The sequence below is a fragment of the Pristis pectinata genome, chromosome 12 (genome assembly GCF_009764475.1).
Source record: "Pristis pectinata isolate sPriPec2 chromosome 12, sPriPec2.1.pri, whole genome shotgun sequence".
NCBI classification, from domain to species: Eukaryota; Metazoa; Chordata; class Chondrichthyes; order Rhinopristiformes; family Pristidae; genus Pristis; species Pristis pectinata.
The window spans coordinates 56,476,974-56,500,629 of NC_067416.1; the positions used below are offsets into that span (position 1 = coordinate 56,476,974).

Here is a 23,656-nt window from a genome sequence, read left to right on the forward strand (position 1 = left end):
CAAACCTGACAGAGTCAGGAGAGCTCTCCTTATTGCAAAATGCTGATGTTATTCCACTAGAAGCATATTATTCCATTAATCCTTGGGTGATGCTAACAAAGCACTCTCCTAAGTGACATTCCTTGTGATCACTGAGTTTTTCTCTTGGACTGAAGTCAGTGTCTGGGAGGTGGGTTAATGAAATTTTTGCACTTTGTGTGATCCAGATTTTACTCCCAAAACATGTCGGAGTGGACAGGACACTGGTTGGACCCTGTGTCTTTTCTCACTAATTTTTCTGAGGCCCATCGTTATGAAAGTTTCACCCCTCCTTTAACTGAGCCAACTTGTCATTTCAGCCCCGTTCACCTTCATCACCTCCTGCCACACAGGCACTGGGTGAGAAATAAGATCCAGTTCTTGCTGACTGGAGTCAGTCCAGGTAAAAAACCTGGCCAAGGAAACTGGAACTGGGATCTGAGTCACACTGAAGCAGCAATGTCCACAAATGAATGAGTGTATAGATGAGGTGTGGAGGGGAGAAGGAGGCAGTTTGAATCGGGTGTTTTCTCCTCTCCCTGTAACACTCTGATCCCAGTAGATACCAGAGGTTGGACTGGAATCCAGTAAATGGATTATAATAAAACTCGATGACAAATTCCATACACAGCCAATTACTTTATTTCACATTTTCCTTCAAGACAATGATAATGTTGGGTAGAACCATCTGAGAATGTCGCATTGAGGTCAGTCTGGTACAAGAACATTGGCACACACTCTGAACAACAGCTGGGACATGGTCCACCTGCAAGTGGAAGATTCATAGATTTAAGCATTAAGTATTTTCACCTCCTCTCCTGTACTAGGAAACAAAAGGACCCTCACATATTCCCAATCTCTATCCTCTGTATCTGGCATCCTATCGGGATGAGGTTATACCAACCATGATAAACTGCTTCACCTGGCCCAGGATCAAAGTCACAACATTCCCTTCAAAGGTTGGGGGTCAATTCACAAATAGTCCAGGGCAGCTGCATTTCAGTGAGTGGACAACCTACAGAACAGGCTCTCAGGAAACACTGGAAACAGACTGTGGAGATTGAATCAGATACAACATTGCAGAGATGTTTTTTGAGGAATGAACATTGAGAAGACGGGGAAAAGGGAACAGGAACATTTTCTCCAGATGGTGTAAAGGATGGGACGTGTGTTTTGCTCACCGTCTCATTTTTCTTGTCAACGCACACCGAGACAACTAAACTTGCGTGAGAGCAAATGGACAGGAGACCCAATCTTGCACCTTCCCTGCCCAGTAGATGGTGTTGGAGTTACTGATGGAAAGAGTTGATTCAAAGTGCAAAAGCAAAATACTGAACATCCTGCATCACTCAACACGTCTGACATTAGAGACAGGAATTGCGTGGGACTATCAGTGAGGTAGTTTAACAATATAAGTAAATTAATGTTCCTTCAGACACCACTCACCGTCTTGATACCTCATGTTGACCTTCTCCCTGAAACCAGCGGATGTCTGGGTCACTTCACAAGTATATTCCAGTTTGCTGATCCATTCCTGCACAGGCACTCTCAGGTAAGTGACTGTTTCAAATCCACCGTCAGTTGTTGAAGTGGAAGGGAGAACGATGCCCGTTTGAGTAGATCCAGCTTTTTTCCAGGAAACAGTAATGTCGTCAGGAGAGAATCCAGATATCACACAGCCCAGGACAGCAGTCGTTTGATTGTGGATAAACTCCGGGGATGGAACAAGGGGGATGAGCTTCGGAGGTCGAACTGTATGTAACATATTACAACATCTCTGATTACATGACTGGCCACAGTGTCGGTGGACTCCATTCCCCCAACATCCAGGGTAAGTCCCCCAATACCAGCCCTCTCCACTCTGTTGTTGATTTGCTGGTGACCTGTTGACATGCAGGACCCCACAGTGAGACGGTGGAGGAAGCTGAGAGTGGTAGGGCTGGATGTGTAACCCTGGCCTGCCAAGCAGTGTGCCACATTCTGCAGTGATAAGGCAGAGAGCTGGGTCAGTGGGGCTGATGTGCAGACCATCCGTGATCTAATTGTTTGGTGAAGCGGGCACAGGGAACAGAATGGCCGGCACCACTTCCCGTCAGCAGGAGTGGATGGGCTGGAACTGGTTCCACTGGCAGGAGGTTTGGGAACCACAATTTTAGAATAAATGGGAAGGAAGAACAGATGGACAGGAGGAAATTCTTTTGTTTTAGCTACAAGGGTTTGTTCAGATCTGGAAGACGATGGTTAGAGAGTGTTGGAAGCAGATTCTTTCATCACATTCAGAAGGGAATTGGATATTACTTGGAGAGGGGACAGCTGCAGGGTGGAGGGGGAAGTGCAGGAGGAGTGGGGTAAAGTTTAAATTGTCGTCCCGATGGCAGGGGCACGATGGGCCTGTGGTCTCTGTGTGAGTCTGTGTCTGGGAACTGATCTGGAGGGAGGTGATCGGGGGTGGGGGTGGTGGAGAGACTTCTGAAATTAGACAAAGGAGTGGATACAATGGGGACAGATCTGCACAAGTTGCTTCACATAACAGGAGCCAGGACTTGGAGCGAGTGGCGCGAGAGTTCAAAAGAGGTCGGTCTCAGGACTTGCTGGTGAGTTTCACTTAACAGGACTCTAAAAGAGGGACATTTGCACATTGTTAGTTGATTGGCTAATTAGCTAATTAGCAGCAGCCAATAAAATGAAGTTAGGGTTAAGCCGAGTGGCTGTTGTGATAGTGGGCCAGTGTAAGAGTGGGGAGCTGAGACCTTGGCTCAAGAGGCTTCAGCGTGAGGAGACTGAGTAAGTGGCCAAGGTACGGGGAGTGAGAGCCGCTCATTCAAAAAGGCTGCAATGAGAAAGCACAGGTGAGAACAGCTAAGGTTTAATTTTGTTGTTGATCCTTAGTCCTTAATTCAGTGTTTGCAGGATGGTAGTTAGGGCAATGGAATGCTCCTCCTGCAGGATGTGGGAAGTCAGGGAACCTCACAGTCTCCCTGATGATCACATCTGTGGACAGTGCACCCAGTGCAGCTCATGAGAGATCAGGTCAAGCAACTAGAGCTGGATCTGGAGGTCCTCAGGATCACCTGGGAAGCTGAGGGCTTCATAGATGAGACTTTCACTGAGGTGGTCACACCCAACATACAGGCTTTAGATAGATGGTTGACCACCGGGAGAAGTCAAGGGAGTAGGCAGTCAGTGCAGTGCAAGGTCAAGGCTGCAGAAAGTTCTCGAGGGGGAGGGCAAATGGCCAGAAGTTGTTGCACATGTTGGTACACACGACATAGTTAGAACAAGGGATGAGGTCCTGCAGAATAGGAGTTGGGTAAGAAATTTAAATGCAGGATCGTGAGGATAGTGATCTCCTGATTACTCCCAGTGCCATGTGCTTGTGAGTCCAGGAATAGATAGATAGGCCAGATGAATGTGTGGCTGAAGAGCTGGTGTAGGGAGCAGGGATTCAGGTTCTTGGATCATTGGGATCTCTTCTGGGGTAGAGGAGACCTGTGCAAGAGGGATGGGTTGTACTTGAACTGAAGGGGGACCAATGTCCTCGCGGGGAAATTTGCTTTTGCCACCAGGGAGGGTTTAAACTCGATGGGAGGTGGGAGTCGAGACAGCAAAGTCATTGAGAAGACAGGGGTACATGCAGCAACCAAAGAATGTAAGCCTTGCAATCAGGATAGCCGTGCTTACAGTAGAAGGGCAGATAGAGGCAATTCAAAGCAGTGGTCCTATTTCAGTGCACGGAGCTGAATTTGTAAGGGGGACAAACTGAGGGCACGTTGGGCCCAATGACCACAATTCTATTAGTTTTAAAATCGTTATGGAAAAGGATAGAACAGGTCCACAGGTTAAAGTCCTGAACTGGAGCAGGGCCAACTTTGAGGCAGGATCTAGCTGGGGTTGACTGTGTGACTGTATTTAAAGGCAAAGGAATAGTTGGCAAGTGGGAGGCTTTTAAAAGGGTCTTATCAAGAGTCCAGGGGCAGCATGTTCCTGACACGGTGAAGGGTAAACATACCAAGTTCAGGGAACCCTGGCTGACAAGAGATATCGAGACTCTGGTCAGGAAAAGGAATGAAGCTTATATCACGTTTAGGCAGCTGGGTACAAATGAAACCCTCGACGAATATAAAAAGTTTAAGCCAAGGCTTAAGAGGGAAGTCAGGAGGGCAAAAAGAGGGTATGAGATGGATTTGGCAGGTAGGGTTGAAGATAATCTCAAGAGGTTCTTCAGTTATATTAACAGTAAAAGGTTGACTAGGGAGAGACTAGGTCCTCTAAAGACCATCAGGGCCGCTTATGTGTGGAGCTACAGGAGGGCTGATTTTTTTAATGTCTACTTCTCTGTGTTTACAAAGGAGAATATCATGGATGCCAGAGAAATGAGGGTAATAAGCAGTGAGGTCTTGGATCATGTGCATATTACGAGGAAGGAGGTACTTGCAGCCTTGAAGTGCATTTAGGTGGGCAAATCCCCAGCGCCTGACCAAGTCCACCCCCGGACCTTATGGGAGGCCAGGGTAGAAATCGCGGAGGCGTTAGCCACAAGCAGAGTTCCAGAAGACTGGAGGGTGGCTAATTTTGTTCCATTGTTCAAGAAGGGTGAGCCTGACTTCAGTTGGTGGGAAGTTACAGGGGGGAGTTCTGAGGGACAAGATCTACCCATCACTTAGGTAGTCAATGCCTGATCAGGAATAGTCAGCAAGGTTTGTGCCTGGGAGGCCATGTCTGACATATCTTTTGGAGTTTTTCAACAAGTTAATTAAGGGGACAGATGAAGTTAGGGCAGTGGACGTTGCCTATATGGATTTTAGTAAGGCCTTTGACAAGGTCCCACATGGCAGGCTCATCTCGAAGGTCGCATGGGATTCAGGGGGAGCCAGTGAGGTGGATTTAAAATTGGCTCAGTGATAGGAAGCAGAGGGTGATGGTTGAAGGTTGATTCTCTGACTGGAGGCCTGTGACTACTGGGGTGCCTCAGGGGTCGGTGTTGGGACCTCTGTTATTTATTATTTATGTAAATGATTTGGATATCAGTGCACGTGGCAGGATTAACAAGTTTGCTGATGATACTAAATAAGGAGGTCTTGTTGATAGTGGAGCAGGTTACAATGAATTGCAAAGAGATCTTGATCAGTTTGGGAGATGGGTTGAGGAATGGCAAATGGATTTCAACTTAGACAAGTGTGAGGTGATGCATTTTGGAGAGTCAAACCAGGGTGGGACTTGTACAGAGAATGGCAAGGCACTGATGAATGTTGTGGAAGAGAGGGACCTGGGGGTACAAGTGGACAGTTTGCTGAAAACAGCCATGCAAGCATGGAGGGTGGTGAAGAAGGTGTTTAGCATGTTGGCCTTTATCAGTCAGGGCACTGAGTTCAGGAGTAGGGACATTATGTTGCAGTTATACAAATCGTTGGTGAGGCCGCACTTGGAGTATTGAGTACAGTTTTGGTCACCCTGTTACAAGAAAGATTTTGTCAAGCTGGAAAGGGTGTCAAAGAGATTTACGAGGATGCTACCTGGATAGAGGGCCTGAGTTATAGGGAGAGGTTGGCCACGCTGGATCGTTATTCCCTGGAGCGTAGGAGAATGAGGGTTGACCTCGTTAAAGTTTATAAAATCATGAGGGGTATGGATAAGGTGGAAGGTCATAGTCTTTTCCCCAGGGTTGGGGAGTCCATAACTGGAGGGAACAGATACAAGATAACAGCAGAGAGATTTCAAAGAGACCTGAGAGGTAACTTCTTTACACACAGGGTAGCGAGTACCTGGAATGAACTGCTAGAAGAAGTGGTCGAGGCAGGTACCATTACAACACTTCAGATGCATTTGTATAGGTAAATGGAGGAGAGGGGCTTGGAGGGTTATGGGGCGAACACGGGCACTGGGATTAGCAGGAAGGATGTTGTGGTATGCATGGACCAGTTGGGCTGAAGGGCCTGTTTCCGTGCTGTATTACTCGATGACTCTAAGATGAAGTTACCCCCATTATCGACTTCCACACAGTTTCTCACTGCCTTTTTTTGTGAGCAGGAATAGAATAAATGAGCAAGAGTTCAGTGGTGACGTTGGTTAGAACACTGAAGTAAAACTGGTGTGGATACCTGTACCTTGTCTCCAGCACCACGTGTGATATAGTGGTGTCTGAAATCCAACTGAACTGACCACACGATGCAGCTGACACTGCATCACACGTTTAACGTGTGTAACTGAGGAAGAATTTCAACCCCACAGAGCCTGTGTAAGTTACAGGCCAACCAGGAGGGAATGGTAACGTGGGTAAGAATGGACAGCAGAACTGTGGAAATACAGGAGACCAGACTATGTGGGAAAGTGTCGGCTGACACAACTGACAGTAAGGATGAGATTCCTGAGCAGATGCAGAAATCTCAAAATGCAGTTAGATGTAGATGATATTTTCACTGACTGACCAGCCCAGAGAGTCCAGTGAGGAAATGCAGGTTATGGCAATTTCCAACCACTGAAGGTGCAAAATCCACTTGAAAGAGCTGATTCTCAATTTGTTTCACTGGAAATGAAGGACTGTTGACTTAGTCGGCAAGTATTGAGTTTAATTAAATGATTGCAGATATTCCTAAGTGTTTATAGGTGCTTTAGTTTCAATATTTTTTTATCTTAATAGTCTTGAATAGTTTTTGAATGCTCAGTATATTGACAGCTTGGACAGGTGGATAAATCGGGGATGTGGTTTCACCAGTTGTCAGAATTACCTTGAGCAGTGTTGTGGGCGTGGCTTGTTCTGGCCCACTGATGTGATGTCATTTACCTTGTGATAGACTCTGCCGATGGCAACTTGTTGATCATGGATGAGGTTAAATCACCCAATCAGAATGTGTGGACAGACAAGAACATGCAGGGACCCTGGGAGCAGGAGACTGGCAGGAAAGTAGACATCAGACAGTTTGAATTGTAGCAGGTGAGGGCTCTGTTGTCCAACAGCAGACACAGACACAGACACATTCTGCTATTGGAAGGGCAGCAAACTCAAAATTTGGAGAAAAAAGTGGTAGGAAGGTCAGGATTTCAATCAGGGGTAAAATAAAATAATGAAATATTTACTTCACAATAACTTCCATGGGAGGAAGGAGATAAAATGTTGAAACCTTGGTTTCAAATAGAAGATATAAAACAAACAAATAGCAATGGGCATGATTTAACTGGTCAATAATTACAGCTACATGTTTAAGAACCTTTTCCAGGTGACACTGTCAGGATTGTTAACTCAGAACGTTTGTATTCCTGAGTAAACACAGGTGATTCAGGCTGACAGAAGGTCAGGCAGAGCAGAGAAATTGTCCCTTTCTAATTCCTTTCAGACTGTGCCTGAAACAACCAGTGAAATGCTGATCTCAGACTGCCCGTTGGGGAGACAACTTCTGTCAAACGGCGGGACAAGACGACCTGCACTGTGGGTGACGTTTCACAGAACAGGAAGCACAGGGCATGGTGCCAGAAGGACCACATCCACACACTGGGCTGAATGGTGCTGGTTCTAACCTGCTGCTGGGACTCTCTCCACGCTGCTGCATAGGGAATGGTGGGACCTCACTGGGCTTCTGGATACCAGAGTCCTGCGGTGAGGTGTATTGAGGCCTCAGCATTGAGTAGCCTCAGGCAGCACACTGCTGGGTCTCTGGGCTCAGAACACCCTGACACAAGGTAAACCTGGGGTGTCAAATCTGTCATGTAATTTAATAGATTTTAAATACCTCAGAGATATCAAAGTTGATTTAATTTCCTGCAACAAATATTATTTTAGCATAGTTCCAAATGAAAACCTGTCATGCATTTAAAAACACAAAGCATCCAGAAGTCATTCAGAACTAACTGTCTTCCTGACTCTGCAGGCCCAGAGTCCCCAGTCAGATGAATAGGGACTGTGATACTTTGCCAGGACTGGTCTGGGAGGGAATCATTGAGGTGGATTCCCAAGTGTAATCCTGGGAAGTCCAGCAGGGCCTGGCACCATGTGGTGGAGTGTGGTGACAGGCCCGGTGGCATCTGCCGCTCAGTAAATCCTGGGGTACAGTGGGTCTGTGGAAGTCCGGGACTGACTCCGGTGTAAGTGGCTGAACACTGGTGGTTCCCTTTGGAACTGCCACCCACAGCCAGCACCAGTCGACCCACAGTATCCTCAGCTTCCCGGGTACTCAGCTGCTCAGGAAAGGGATGGTGAACATTGGCCTGAAGAACTTTGGTGCTCTTCATTGATGTTAACCCCTGATAACAGGGAAATTGCTGGACCAAGGACCTGGGACCATCTGGACGGCCTTCAACCAGCCAATGTCTATCTACCCATCTACCACAGAGTCAGACTTTAGATGAGGGGTCCCCAGTGGTGGAGAGCTTTGGGAACTGCAGGCCCAAAGTGACCATTCCCTCCCAACATCACCCAAACAGACCATCCGGTCATTTTCTGGTTCAGTTTGTGCGACCAAGATACAGACAAGTTGGATGTTGAGCCCCCCTTGTGTACAAAGTTACTGCACTGCAGAGGTACTTGCTGGACAGGGAAAGGCTTTGGGATGTTCTAGGGTGTAGAAGTCAATGAAAAACAAATTATTTTCAACAAAAATCTGGTAAAATTAAAATAGAAATAGTGTGGCTGCCAGAAAACTGACTGAAAGGCCACTGATGTGAAACATTAACTCTGTTTCTCTCCCCACAGATGTTCCCTGAGCTGCTGAGTGTTTCCAGTGCAGGAGGCACATTAGTGTCAGTTGGTGAGATTTCCAGGGACCAGCAGGTGGTAAGTACAGTTCAATTTGGATGTGGGTAGAGCAGCAGGGTGCTGAGGTGAAGAGGGGCACAGGAGCTGGGTGGATCAGCAGGGAGCTGGATTTTCAAAACCAAGAAAGTGGGGAAGAAATTCTCCTTGGGTATTTGTACAGAGTGATCGCTGGTGAATCAGCAGATCGGGTAAGACTAGACCTGATTACTTATTCATCTTTTGGGATCTGACCATTGCCAGTAAAGTCAGTGTGAATTACCCGTCAGAGCTGCCATTTGGAGTCAACCACATCGGTGGGTCAGGAGTCACAAATAGGCCTGAGTGGGTAAGGATGGCAGATCTCCTTCCCCGAGGGGCAGCAGTGAATCTGAGGGGTCATCATTACTGATGACTGGTTTGTTTAAAAAATCCAGATTATTAATGAAAAATCAAAGGATGCAGATGTTGGAAATCTGACAGCAGATCCAAATCTGTTCCAGATTATTAACTGAGTTTAAATTGTATAATTGTTGTGGTGGGATTTGAACTCAGATCTGTGGATTGTCCATCCATCCCTCTGGATCACTCACCTGCTTTGTTGCACTGCCCAAATTCCCACCCCCACCACTCCCAATCCAACCTTGTGCCTCTCCATTGGATCACTGATCCTGGACAATATTTCTCTCTCACCAACATCACAAAATCAGACTGTCTGATCGTTATCATCTCACAGTTTGTAGGTTCTGCTGTGTGTAGAATGGCTCCACATACCCTTCTCTACAACAGGGCTGTAGTGTGAAAGTACTTCATTGCCTGTGAAATGCTCGGGGACACCATGAAATGTGCCCTGTAAATGTCAGCACATTATCTCACAGCTCCCTTCACGGAACCACAAACAACACTGGTTAATGTAGGAAAGTGCTTGTTAAACATACGGTCAGGTGATGGAGGAAGGCAAGAAATTAGAGCAGTTGCTCCATCTGTGAACTGAGAATAAGCAGTTCTTTTGAACAGTAAAGCTCAGAAATATCAAGCAACTTGACGTAGAATCTGAACTACGAGCTGTCAGTGAATTCACAATGATGGATAAAATATATTGAGTTACTGAGGATCTCTAAATGTTGAAATTCAACAGAAAACAAAAAAAAACTGTTGTGCCAAACCCACATTTAGGACCGCATGCAACAATATCTTTGTTAAAATGATTTATTGTTTTGAACTTTTGCTTTTGAATGAAATGGCACCAATTTGTTTTCCAATCTAGACAGCCTCCTGTGTTCTGAAGCATTTAGCCTGGGAGTGTTTGACAGCAATGTAGAGAGAGCTTTACTGTGTCTCACGCTCTGTCCCTGCCCTGGGAGTATGTAACAGGATAGTGCAATGGGAACTTCACTCTGTCTAACCCATTCCCTGGGAGTGTGTGACAGGATAGTGTGTAGCGAACTTCACTCAGTGTCTACCCCATTCCCTGGGAGTGTGTGATGGGACAGGTTGGAGGGAGCCTCACTCCATGTCTAACTTGTGATGGGACAGTGCAGAAGGAACTTTGTATCAAATCCATAGCTGACAGGACAGTAGAGGGGAGCTTTATTCTGCATTTAACTCATTCTCTCTGTGCTCTGGGGTACCTGATGGGATCTCTTTGAGGAAGCAATTGCCAGATTTACGAAATAAATAATATTCCATTGAATGACAGAGCACAGAACGAGGCCACTCATCCAATCTGTGCCTCCCTTTAGTTGAGCTAACCCAATGAACCCATTGCTCCCTCTGCTCTTTCCCTGTATTCCTAGAAAGGAGGATCTCCTCCTGTTCCCTCTCTGCAGTCAGTCTTCAGTCGGCTACCACCATCATTCAGGCAGTGTGTTCCAGATCACAGCTGCTGCATCAACAAACGTTCCCTTCAATGCTCCCCTATTCCCCATTATTGACTCTGAATGTTTCCCTCCCCACCCCACCCACCAATGCAAGGCTGCCTGGAATGTGTGAAGTAATTGTGCCTTCAATTCCCTGCCTTACCTTTCCTGCACCACTCCCCCCGCTGTCTTCTCAAATCCAAACTTCTCCCACTGAACCCCACCTCCCCAACCACACACCCACCAGGGAATAAAACGAAACCCTTAATCCCATCAATTAATCCTGCGATATTCTCAATGTGCACTCAGTGCTGCCCGATACTGTGCTGTATCCTGGGACGGGCCTCACGCCAGACATTCCAGGACGGGACTGACACCCACCTGTCCCCCGCGGATATTGAGCCATCAACCACATCATACATTTGCAGACCATTCCCTCAGACTGTGTCTTAATCCATTTACCTTCAACGTGAAAGCAGCGGACATGAAAACCTGCCCCAGTAACTTGATCCTGAACAGATCCAGTGTTGTCATTGACAGGGAACACGTTAACCTGCACTGAAACACTCAGCCCCTGAACGTGGGTTCAGTTGGCGCTGAGTATCAGAACCCAGACATGAACCAAACACTGAGCTCACTCACCACACAGGGTTCATCGGCTGGTGTCGAGGCACAGCCAAAACCTGAGGACAAGATCCAACCCCATTCCCCTGCAGCCTGTTCCCGGGCTGTGGACGGGTCACTGGTGGGGTGGGGGATGTACCGTTGGACTGTTCCTGGGGACGCTCTGACTCTGGAGAAACCCGCCCGTCTCGGGGGGATTCATGTCATTGCTCCAAATATCTCACCGATTTCAGGTGAATCACCGAATTCGCCAATACCGTAAATTAATGAAATACAAATGGGTGAGGATGGCATTGAGAATTGGTTTTACCTGAAGTCACCGTCAGCGACGTTCCTTTCCCCCAGTATTCAAGATAGTCACACTGCTGCGTCTCCCCACTGTCCCAATGCAGTAACTTCACTTGTCCGTCACATCCAACAATCCCAGCAAAGTGTCAACATGAACCGTGTCCGGACCGGGAGCAGCCGCTCCCTGTGTTTCCCTCCCAAACTCCGCGCTGCTCTCTTCCGGCAGTGGGAATAAAGAGGCATCTTTGCCGTTGTCCTGTCTGCGGACACCGGCCCCCGCCGTCGCCCAGAAACACAATCGCCTCCTTTTGGGCTTTTAGTTGCCCAGAAATGGACGTTTGCCCCCAGCCGTCCGAGTCAGGCCTCAGGTGTTTGACTCTGGGAAGCAGCAATGCGGAGTCGCTGGAGACAGGCTGCGCTGCAGACGCTCACTTGTCGGCACCAGTTTGTGTTCAGCTCCCCACCACCGTGGTATATCCCACATCACCGGGCCGATCGGTGACTCCAGTCCCACCCACGGCGCTTGGCTCCGAGCTGCCCTCTGAAGTGATCCGCTGAGCCCCTCGGTCCCTCCAGCCTCTCCTCCCAGGAATCGCGGCTGACAACACGCCTCCCATTCCAGCGACGGCCGACGGCGGCACAGCAAGGCCGGGACACGGCTGCGGTGATCAGTGCCGTCCTGTCCCTCAGCGCCCTGAGGGCGGGCGCTCTCGCTGGGTTTTTGTCCCGGTCCAGTCCCGCTCCCTCTCACTGTGTCACTCGTACAGTAATAGGTGGCTGTGTCGTCCGGTCTCAGGCTGTTCATTTGCAGATAAACGGTGCTGCTGTCCTTGGAAACCTCGAATCGGCCCCGGACTCCAGGCGCGTAGTCCTTGCTACCGCCAGAGCTTATCCCCGCCAGCCAGTCCAGCCCTTTCCCGGAGACCTGTTTCACCCAGCTCATGCCATAGCTGCTGAGATCGAACCCACTGACTTCACAGGTCAGTGTGTATGACTCCCCGGGCTTCACCACCGCTGAGGCGGGCTGTGTCAGCACGACGTCGGACCGCACGCCTGTCAATAAAAGAGAAAAGAGCGGACTTTAATAAACAGTTCCACGGGCAGAGGGTCACAGAGCCTCCGAGAAGCAGCCGGGCCCCGGGTGGGGCACAAGCGGCGGGGACACCCACCTGCCAGACAGGACAGAAGGAGACAGAGATAAGAAGCGACCCCCATCGCCCTGTGCACTGAGCCAGACTCGGACACTCCAGAAATCGGCGGCTTCAGCTCCGGCCGGCTTTGTCGGGAGCCGCAGTGAGCGCTGTTTAAATAGGGACGTGGGCTGTGAGTGAGAGAGGAGCCGCGGCTTGAACAAGGTCCCACCCACTGAAACCGTTGGCGCAGCTTCCTGTCCCCGCCCCCAGCAGAGATTTCAATTCCCCAAAAGATGTTTGTCTCCACAACAGGGAGCAGGTCAGCGGCAGTGTTCTGATCCGGATGAAAGATCTGTCACACTCTGCTCCATTCATGAACTTCACGGTTGAACCGTCTGCGTAAACGGAAACACTCAGAGACCCCAGAGAGGGACTGAGAGACACCGGTCAGTGTGCAGATATCCCCCTGAGGGAGAGGGACTGAGAGACACCGGTCAGTGTGCAGATATCCCCCTGGGTGGTTGGGGGATTATATACAGGCCAGGAATATTCTCTCTCAGAGACCTGAAAACAGGAGTTTCAGCTCTCAGTACTGTGCAGGTCTCCCCTCACCACTGTTCGAAAACTTTTTGATCTGTCTCAGCCAGTGAGAGGAGCAGAACCTTTGATGCAGGGAATTCAGGAACAGAAGCCTGTTTGAGGAAGCAGTGAAGATGATTAATGAGAGCAGGGCAGTGGATGTTGTCCACATGGCATTTGACAAGATCCCTCATGGTTGGCTGATCTCAAAGATCTTGGGATCCAGAGTGACTTGGTCGGTTAAATTCAAACTAACTTGGTCATAGAAAGCAGAGGGTAATGGTGGAAGGGTTTTATTCCGATTGGAAGTCTGTGAACAGGCAGCGAATAGAGCAAAGGGACCATGTGCAGGAAGATGGTGTTGGTTTAAATTGGCATCATGGTCGGTTCAGACACGGTGGGCCTAAAGTCTTGTGCCTGTGCTGTACTGTTCTATGTTCTATGTAAGGCCGAGCAGACAACATGAAAGGAGAGATTCCACATTAAGGGAGAGTGCACATGGAATGTGGAAGGAAATTAAATGGCTGGGTTGAGACTGGGACAGTGTAGAAAGCCCACAGGCTGTGGAAGGAGATTTTCCTGGGTCTTGCTGTGAAACTTTCTGATAAGAAGGCAGTAAAAACATGAACCTAGAAAATGTGAGCTGTTTTCCATAACTCAGGACTCACCTCTCAGCAGGGCCAGAGGTCAATGATGAAATTCCCCATCGTCTTCAATGCACCAGCACAAAGTTCAATTCATCATGGAAAAGAGGGATTTTAAAATCTAACACAAAACTCTTGGTCTATTGAGCTGCAGCGATCTCTGTTGTCCTGTATGTTTCTGAGACCTGGACTACCTTTATCACGCACTTTCTTTTTCAATTTTGCGATCTGGCATTGCTGGGAAGGCCGCATTAATTCTCCATCGATAGATGTCCTGGAGGTGGTGGCGAGCGGTGTTATTGAACTACTGCAGTCCTTCTAGTGAAGGTTCTCTCACAGTGCTGTTGTGCAGGGAATTCCAGGACTTAGACCCAGTGATGATGAAGCACAGATGATATATTTCCAAGTCTGGTTAGTGTATGACTTGGAGGTGGTGATGTTCTCATGGTCCTTTTTCCTTGCTGATTTAGCTGTCTCTTGTTGGAGAGCCCATTGCTTGGCACATGTGGTGTGAATGTTGCCTGCTACTTGCTGGTCCTGAATGTTGATTGGATCTTGGTGCATGCAGGTGTGGACTGCTTCATTTGCTAAGGAGCCAAAATGGGGTTGAACATCATGAAATCATCTGCACAGATCCTGTTATGATGGAAGGAAGTTCATTAATGAAGCTGTTCATTGTCTTGTTCATTGTCCTGAGAAACCGGAAAAACAGAGATATCCTGGGGTTGGGATGACAGACCCTGCAACCAAACTATCTTCCTTTGTGTGAGGCATGACTCCAACCATTGGAGTGTTTCCCCATTGATATCCAATGAGCAGTTTACCAGGGCACCTTGATGCCAAACTCATTCAAATGCTGCTTTGTTGTCAAAGGCAGACAGTGTGACCTCATCTCTGGAATTCAGCTCTTTGATCCATGCTTGGAGCAAGGCTGTGACAAGGTGACGAACCAAGTGGTCCCAGCAAACTCTAAACTGGTCACTGGTGATTAGGTTATTTGGTGAGTCAGTGCCAATTGTCAATACTGTTGATTACGGCATCCATCACTTTACCAAAGATTGAGTAGACTGTTTGGGCGCTAATTAACTGATTAGATTTGTCCTGTTTTTTGAGAATGGGGCATACTTAGGCAATGTTTCAGATTCTTGTGTAGGTGTGAGTGTTGTATCTGTACTGGAACAGTTTAGCTGGAACATCCAGTTCAGTGGGATCAGGTCGGAACACAAATTTCCTGTTTTCAGCATAATTAAGCAACACCATAAATCTGAGACACATCTGTTTTCTTCCCAAATGAACCTAATAATTTGATTCCGTTCAAGGCAGCACTTTATCTCCCACAGGGACAGATGTTCCCCATGCTTGCATGGAGCATGTGTCTTTACCCTTTCTCCCTTCAGACTTCTAGTCCCAATAGTCAGTCCTCTTTTCGGTAACACAAGAATTGTTTATTAGTGTCAGTCCCGAAATCAGAAACGTATTTCCATACCTCGAGTAGCTGCTTATTCTTTATAGTAAGTCTGTTCCCTCTGAGAGGCCCCCTGTTCAGATTAAGTCAAGCTGCCATCTCCTACAGGAAGTCTGAGAAGGAAATAGCCTCCAGATCACAGCCCAGTTTCACACACCTGTCAACAATGAAAATATGAAACATGTCTCTGGTAAATCAGCAGCTGCACACAGAGATTCTCTTCAAATGTGTCCCATGCATCGAGTGTCAGGAGGTTGTTCAGCCCTCCAGTCTATTCCCACTGATGCGGACCTGTATCGGAGCTCCATTTACCCACCTTGTCTCCACATCCTTGAATAAATGTAACAAAATTCTATCAATGCAGAAATTTTCAACTGACTCCGGCCTTCACAGTTTTCCAGGAGAGTTCCTGATTTCCAGTGCCCTGAATATCCTGGCTCTGGAATCAACAGGGGAGGTAACAGATTCTCTCTGTTACTCTTCTGCACTCTTCAATGGTTTTAAACTCCCCAATTACACGAGCCTTCAATTTTCAACACTTCAGGGAACATAAGACCAGACCTAATGTTCTAACCGTACCAGTCCCAGTCAAGCACCTTTGCTCTGTCTGCCGCAACAGCCAGGACCTCCCGGTGGCCACCCACCTCAAATCCACATCCCACTCCCAGACTGACATGTCGATCCACAGCCTCCTCTACTGTCACGTCGAGGCCAGATGCAGGTTGGAGGAACAACACCTCACATTCTGCCTTGGGAGTCTCCAACCTGATGGCCTCAACATCGATTACACTAACTTCCGGTAACCCCACCCCTTCTTTTTCACCCTTCCCCTACCAACTCCTTTATTCCATGGTCCACTGCTCTCTCTGACTGAATTCCTTGTTCTTCAGCCCTTTGCCTCTTCTACCCATCACCTCTGAGCTTATTACATCTTCCCCCCTCCCTCACGCACCTACCTTTCCCTCTCACTTGGACTCCACTATCACCTGAACTCACCTACCTCCTGCCTGCGTGTGCTCCTCCTCCTCCTCCTCCTCCCCCCCACCACCACCTTCTTATTCTGGGATCTGCTCTCTTCATTTCCAGTCCTGATGAAGGGTCTCGGCCCATAATGTCAACTGTTTATTTCCCTCCACAGATGCTGCCTGACCTGCTGAGTTCCTCCAGCACTTTTTGTGTATTGCTCCAGATTCCAGCATCTGCAGAATTTCTTGTGTCTCCAGTCCAGTGCCACTCTGCTGGCCCTGGGCCACCCCCCCCCCCCCCCCACAAGGTCAGCACATTATCCTAAGTGGTGATGCCCAGAATCACAGCCAGTGCCCCAGATGTGATGTATTCACAGCTCTATTCCATAGCAGCGTAATGTCTACCCCTTTGTATCCCTGTGTTCCCCAGTAACTGATGCACATTGGGACCTTTGGTTCAAATTCATCCATAGGATTAATCAAATCCCAAACCTGCCAGTGGTCTCTGAACACAAAGCAAACATTCCACCTTTCCTCTCTGTCCGATAGGATTGGTCTTTCCCTTATGGAATCTGTGTCACAGCTGAAACAACAGCTCTATTGAAACAAGAGCTCACCAAACAACAACCTCTGTTACTGTGACTGTGGGCAGTTTCCCTCCTTATGCTTCTCGTCACAGCTGAAACCTTTCAGACAAACCTGTCTACACCCACCAGTTGCCCGTGTTCATTACAGGTTGTTTAAAACTATCTGGGTTTATGGCTGTCAGATAAAATCTCACAGCTGACTGTCCCTTTCCAGCTCCCACTGCCTCTGTCTCCCATTGTGAGCTGAGACATGAGATTGAAGGCAGAAGTTACCCGAGCCTGACGATCTGACATACCAGACCGCAGGACACAGGTCTGGGCGCCAACTGCTGCCGCTGGGAAACAGCAGCTCCTGAGAGAGAGTTTGGGAGTGGGTGATGGAGAGAAAACTGAAGGAAAAATAAAGAGAGGAGAACATGCAGAGAGAGTGAAGGAGTCAGAGCACAAGAGACATGAAGTGGGAGGGAATGGAAAGGGGGAGGAAGAGAGGAGGTGGTGATGGGGGGAAGAGGAAATGAGAGAGAAACAACATGGATATGCAAAGAGCTGGTGAAGGGAGGAGAGAGAAAGATGGGAAAAGATGGAGAAGAGGGTGGGAGAGGAAGACGGGAATAGATGTTGTTCCTCCCTGTGACTCTGGCACTACACAGACTTACATTGAACATATGGCACAGGAGCAGATTCAGAGCAGTTATTCCATTCCAGTGTTTATTGTCCACATGAGCCTGCAGCCACTCCATCGTCGTCCAACTGGGTTAACGTCTCCTTCTGTTCCCTTTCCCCACATTCACTTCTGTGGGAGAGTTCCACATTCTCCCCACTCTCTGGATAAAGAATAATCCAGATGCGATTATTGGTGATTATTTACACTGGTTTTAGTCCCCCCACAGACTGAAACATATTTTTCCTCCACCCTATCAAATATTTTCATCATCTTGGAGGTGGAAATATGCCTTCCCCTTCAACCTTCTCATGAACCTTTTATACAGGGTTAATTTGAGCATCTAAATCTTCCACTTCTGTCACTAATGAAGTCAAAATTTCCTTCTGTTTCCACATTAAAGAGCCCCAGTGTTGCATCCAGTACATTACAGCATCACAGACACAGTGACCCTGCCGAAAGAATATCATGGGACTGAGTAGAAGGAGTGCAGAGGTTGCTTTTTGTCCAAAGGAAAACAGGTTTTCATGTTTGCATTAACCTGGGTGGAAGTTCATGAACTCTCAGTTCTGGTTGCCCCATTACAGGAAAGATGTGGAGGCTTTGGAGAGGGTCCAGAAGAGGTTCACCAGCATGGTGCCTGGATTAGAGAGTATTAGCTACAAGAAGAGGTTGGACAAACTTGGATTGTTTTTTTTCTGGAGTGTCAGAGGCTGAGGGGCCACCTGATAGAGGTTTATAAAATGATGAGAGGCACAGATAGGACAGACAGGCAGAGTCTTTATCCCAGGGCAGAAATGTAAGATGGTCGAAGAGATTGTTTTAAGGTGAGAGGTGAAAGTTTAAAGGAGATATGTGGGGTACGTTTTATTTTCACAGAGAGTGGTTGGTGCCTGGAACACGCTGCCATGGGTCCTGGTGGAAACAGACACAATGGTGGCATTTTAGAGGCACTTAGACAGGGACATGAACATTCAAGGGATGGAGGGACACGGATCGTGTGCAGGCAGATAGGTTTAGATTAATTTGGCATTATATTTGGCACAGACATCATGGACTGAAGGGCCTATTCATGTGCTGTACTGTTCTCTGTTTACTTGAAGCTCAGTAACCATTTGTTATTGATAGCTGACAGATGTCTGAAACTCTGTGATAACATTAAGACTCAGTCCTCCTTACACTTCCTCTCAGGTTTCACAGGTAGGTTTAATTTGAGCAGGGGGCCCTCCCAGTGGAGCCCTGTTACTAAATAGAATAAACACTGCTTTACATATGGAAATACAATTCTAATGTTGTGCTTTGCACCAACCAACAGGTTCACGTTCACCAAACCGAATGGGACAGAAGAAATCGAAACTAATGGGCAAAAGATCCACAGAGAGCAAGACCCTCTTCTCATTTCAGAACATTTACCATGTGTAAGAAACAGGCTCACAGTGATGATTGTTGCTGATCGATTGATTATGTAGTGAGAATGAGCAGTGCAGATGTAAGTACACCTGCATTTTAGGTTCTGAAGCAGTTGGGAGACTCCCACCAGCAACTTATTGTCTGTTTGCTCAAACTGATCACAGAAGTCCACCCTGATGACTGTAGTTAAGGTGATCAGATAGTTGGAAATTGGCAGCATTAAAGCAGAAAATAAGGACAAACAAAAAGGCGCCACGGGCTGCTTTGTCAACATTACAAAAGGCTGTGGGCAGAAACCCTGTATTTATTGATCATTGGGATCTCTTCTGGAGAAGGTACGACCTGTACAAAAGGGACGGGTTACACCGGAACTGGAGGGGGATCCAATATTCTCGCGAGCAGGTTTGCTAGATCTGTTGGGGAGGGTTTAAACTAGTCTGGCAGGGGGATGGGACCTAGAGTGATAGGTCAGAGGTTGGTACATTTAGTGTACAAGTAGATACAGGGTGTAGAAATACTGTGAGGAAGGATGGACATTTGAAAGGGCAAAATTGCAGTCAGTTGGATGGGTTGAAGTGTGTCTACTTTAATGCGAGAAGTGTCAGAAACAAGGCTGATGAACTTAGAACATGGGTAAGTACGTGGAACTATGACGTGGTGGCCATTACAGAGACTTGGCTGTCGCAAGGGCAGGAATGGCTGCTGGATATTCTGGGGTTTAGATGTTTCAAAAGGGACAGGGATGGAGGGAAAAGAGATGGGGGAGTGGCTTTGGTGATCAAGGACAGTGTGACAGCTGTAGAAAGGGAGCATGTCCTGGAGGGATTGTCTACTGAATCAGTATAGTTGGAAGTCAGAAACAGGAAGGGAGTGATCACTCTATTGGAAGTATTCTACAGACCCCCCAATAGCAGCAGAGACACTGAGGAGCAGATTGGGAGGCAGATTTTGAAGAGGTGCAAAAATAACAGGGTTGTTGTCATGGCTGATTTCAACTTCCCAAATATTGATTGGTACCTCCTTGGTGTGAAGAGGATAGATGGGCTGGAGTTTGTTACGTGTGTCCAGGAAGGATTCCTGACACAGTATGTGGACAGGCCGACTAGAGGAGAGGCCATTCTGGACCTGGTACTAGGCAATAAGCCTGATCAGGTTTCAGATCTCTCAGTGGGCGAGGATTTCGGAGACAGTGACCATAACTCCTTAGCCTTTACCATAGCCTTGGAGAGGGATAGGAGCAAACGATATGGGAAAGTACATAACTGGGGAGGGGGAAATTATGATGCCATTAGGCAGGAACTCGGGAGCGTAAATTGGGAACAGATGTTCTTGGGAAGTGCACAGTGGAAATGTGGAGGTTGTTTAGGGAGTACTTGCATAGGGGTTCTGGATAGGTTTGTCCCATTGAGGCAGGGTAAGGATGGTAGAGTGAAGGAACAGTGGTTGACAAGAGATGTAGAATATCTTGTCAAGAGAAAGAAAGAAGCTTACCTGAGGTTTAGAAATCATGGATTAGATAGGGCTCTGGAGAGTTGCAAGGTAACCAGGAGGGAGCTTAAGAATGGACCAGAGAGGCAGAAGGGGGCATGAGAAGTCCTTGGTGAGTAGGATCGAGGCAAACCCCAAGGGGTTCAACACGTATGTGAAGAATACGAGGATGACTAGAGTGAGGGTAGGACTGATCAGGGATAAGAGAGGAAACGTGCCACAGGAGTAGTGCCAGATGTTTGGAGGGTGGCAAATGTTGTTCCTTTGTTTAAAAAAGGGAGTAGGGATAACCCTGGGAATTACAGGCCAGTGAGTCTTACTTTAGTGGTGTGCAAATTACAAGAGAAGATTCGTAGAGACAGGATTTATGGGCATTTGGAGAAACATAGGTTGATTAGGAACTGTCAGCATGGTTTTGTGAGGGGCAGGTTGCGCCTCACGAGCCTGATTGAATTCTTTGAGGACGTGACAAAGCACTTTGATGAAGGTAGAGCAGTGTATGTGGTGTACATGGATTTTAGTAAGACGTTTGATAAGGTTCCTCATGGAAGGATCATCCACAAAGTCAGGAGGCATGGGATCCAGGGACACTTGGCTGTGTGGATTTAGAATTGTTTCGCTCATAGAAGACAGAGGGTGATGGTAGATGGAGCATATTCTGCCTGGAGTTTGTGACCAGTGGTGTTCTGCAAGGATCTGTTCTGTGACACCTGCTCTTTGTGATTTTATATAAATGACTTGGATGAGTATGTGGCAGTGTGGGTTAATAAGTTTGCTGATGATACAAAGGTTGGTGGTGTTGTGGATAGCGTTGAAAGTTGCTGTAGGTTATGACAGGCCATTGATAGGATGCAAACCTTTGGCTGAGAAGTGGCAGATTGAGTTCAACCCAGAAAAGTGTGGAGTGATACACTTTGGGAGATTGAATTTGAAGGCAGAATACAAGGTTAATGGCAGGACTTTTAGCAGTGTGGAGGAACAGAGGGATCTTGGGGTCCACGTCCATAGATCCCTCAAGGTAGCTGCACAGGTCAATAGGGTTGTTAAGAAGGCATATGGTGTGTTGGCCTTCATTAGTCAGGGTATTGAGTTCAAGAGCTGCAAGGTAATGTTGTAGCTCTACAGAACTCTGGTTAGACCACACTTGGAGTATTGTGTTCAGTTCTGGATGCCTCATTATAGGAAGGATGTGGAAGCTCTAAAGAAGGTGCAGAGGAGATTTACCAGGATGCTGACAGCCAGAGACTTTTTCCCAGGGTGAAAATGGCTAACATGAGGGGGCATAATTTTAAGGTGATTGGAGGAAGATATAAGGGGGCTGTCAGAAGTAAGTTTCTTCCACAGCGAGTGGTGGGTGTGTGGAACGACTGCCAGCAGGGGTTGTGGGGGCAGATACATTAGGGACATTTAAGAGACTCTTAGATAGCCACATGAATGATAGAGAAATGGAGGGCTCTGTGGGAGGGAAGGGTTCGATTGATCGTAGAGCAGGATAAAATGTTGGCACAACATCGTGGGTCGAAGGGCCTGTACTGTGATGGAATGTTCTATATTCAATGAATCTTATTGAAACCTACTGAATATTGAAAGGCCTGGAGAGAGTGGATGTGGAGAGGATGTTTCCAGTAGTGGGAGATTCTAGGACCAGAGGGCACCGCCTCAGAATAAAAAGATGTCCCTTTTGAACAGAGATGAGAAGGAATTTCTTCAGCCAGAAGGTGGTGAATCTGTGGAACACATTGCCACAGATGGCTGTGGAGGCCAAGTCATGGGCATATTTGAAGTGGAAGTTGATAGCTTCCTGATTGGTCAGGGCGTCAAAGGTTACGAGGAGAATGGGGTTGAGAGGGAAAAATAAATCAGCCATAATCAAATTCTGCTCTTGTGTGTCATGGTCAATAATCTGTTATCCAAGGGTGGTGACGTGTAAAAGGTTATGGCTGTCATGTGACTGTGACAACACTGACCCCTCTGGCTGGGATGACACCACTGAGCACATGGCCAAAAGCGACACCACCGTCAATCAAGGTTTGGCTCCACCCCATTAGGTAAACACCTGTGTCCTCGCTGGACCACCCAGCCCCCCAGCAGTATAAAGTGCTGCATCTTTGGTTCTCTCTCTCCCCGAGGATGTTGAGATAGGTTGTGCACTACTTCAGGGCAGTTACTTAAGGACTCCCGAGACCAAAGAGCCAATGTTTGTCCAGAATCACGGTGTTCAAACATTATGTTGTTTATTCCTTGATCATTTGTAACCAGTTATTGTGTGTGTGTGCGTGCGCGTGCACGTACCTCACCCCGTTGCTATTCCCTTCACATTCATGATCTCCTGGTTGAGAGTGTGCATTTATTCCTTTCCATTCTGCTCTTGTGTCTGTCTTTCTACTTCAAAAAGGAGAATTTTTATTTACAAAGACTGTGTCCAGATCTCTATCTTTAAGATCCTAAAGAATCTTTCTCACAACAGGTGGATGAAAGGTTGTCAGCTGATGAGGTCTGCAAGTATGGACATCTGCTAAACTTTTCTTTCTGGCATCTAGACAGTAAAATGCATCTAATTTTATTCCTGGAACAGCCTTGTATCAGTACCTTGCTTTATGATTTTTGGGCTCACCTTGAATAAAATTGTCACTTGAAATGCAGCTGAGTTTCTTTCAATTCTGGGAAGGAGAGATGGATAGATCTCTCAGAATCTGCAACGAACTGTCCCGAGTCAGGTACTGGGATGGTACTGACTTGTTATTTGGTGAAAACAGATAGGCTGGGAAACTCAACATGAACTCAGTTACACTGTAGGATTGGTCACAGAGACAAGGGTATATTTCACATTTGCTCAATTAAATTTATATACCCAGGATCCTATACTTTCCTGATTTTTGCCATGAATTGATTCTGAACCAATTCCTGAGTTTCCTCTCACCCTGCTCCATAAGGGAGTCCAGTCCTACTGTCAATTACTGTTTGAGGAGCTTCCTCACCAAACTCTACAGATTCATTGTAAATAATTTAAACCTGTAATAGTGTCTTTCACTTCCTTTTTAATTTGAATCCATATTACAGACATCATTTCCCTGCCCTTCACTCTTTCATCACTCTGTGTCAGACTTCTCAATGAGTCAGGAAGTTGTGGTCCAAACTATTTCAGCATTTCATCCTGTTAGATTATGGCGTTGCTTTCAGACTCATCATTTGACCAGACTCTCTTTCACCTGC

At 47.3% G+C, this 23,656-nt stretch overlaps 2 protein-coding genes and 1 long non-coding RNA gene across 4 annotated transcripts in view; 1 reads left to right on the forward strand and 2 right to left on the reverse strand.

Moving 5' to 3' along the window:
- The window catches only part of LOC127576491 (uncharacterized), a 605,240-nt gene that overhangs the window by 412,854 nt on the left and 168,730 nt on the right, over positions 1 to 23,656 (reverse strand). The window lies entirely within an intron of this gene.
- LOC127576512 (uncharacterized) lies at positions 643 to 12,840 on the reverse strand. Its single transcript, XM_052026989.1, has 4 exons — positions 12,681 to 12,840; positions 11,944 to 12,564; positions 1,465 to 1,770; positions 643 to 784 (listed from the first exon to the last, which is right to left on the reverse strand). The coding sequence occupies exons 1-4, from the start codon at positions 12,724 to 12,726 to the stop codon at positions 654 to 656; spliced, it is 1,104 nt and encodes a 367-aa protein (XP_051882949.1). The 5' UTR covers positions 12,727 to 12,840; the 3' UTR covers positions 643 to 653.
- On the forward strand, positions 1,780 to 23,519 carry LOC127576523 (uncharacterized). 2 transcript variants are annotated; one of them, XR_007957245.1, is made up of 3 exons: positions 1,780 to 8,782; positions 18,861 to 18,963; positions 22,911 to 23,519. It is a non-coding gene; the product is annotated as an uncharacterized LOC127576523 (long non-coding RNA). The 2 variants fall into 2 exon arrangements; XR_007957244.1 differs by having other exon boundaries at positions 1,780 to 7,692; positions 8,702 to 8,782; positions 18,861 to 23,519.

What these genes read in the sequence shown, in the direction of transcription:
- LOC127576512 (XM_052026989.1), bottom strand. Translation starts at nt 12,726, where the DNA reads ATGGGGGTCGCTTCTTATCTCTGTCTCCTTCTGTCCTGTCTGGCAG. An exon ending in ACACAAACTGGTGCCGACAA is followed by an intron (nt 1,771 to 11,943) that starts GTGAGCGTCTGC and finishes TGTTACATACAG; the next exon opens with TTCGACCTCCGAAGCTCATC. An exon ending in CAACATGAGGTATCAAGACG is followed by an intron (nt 785 to 1,464) that starts GTGAGTGGTGTC and finishes TTCCACTTGCAG; the next exon opens with GTGGACCATGTCCCAGCTGT.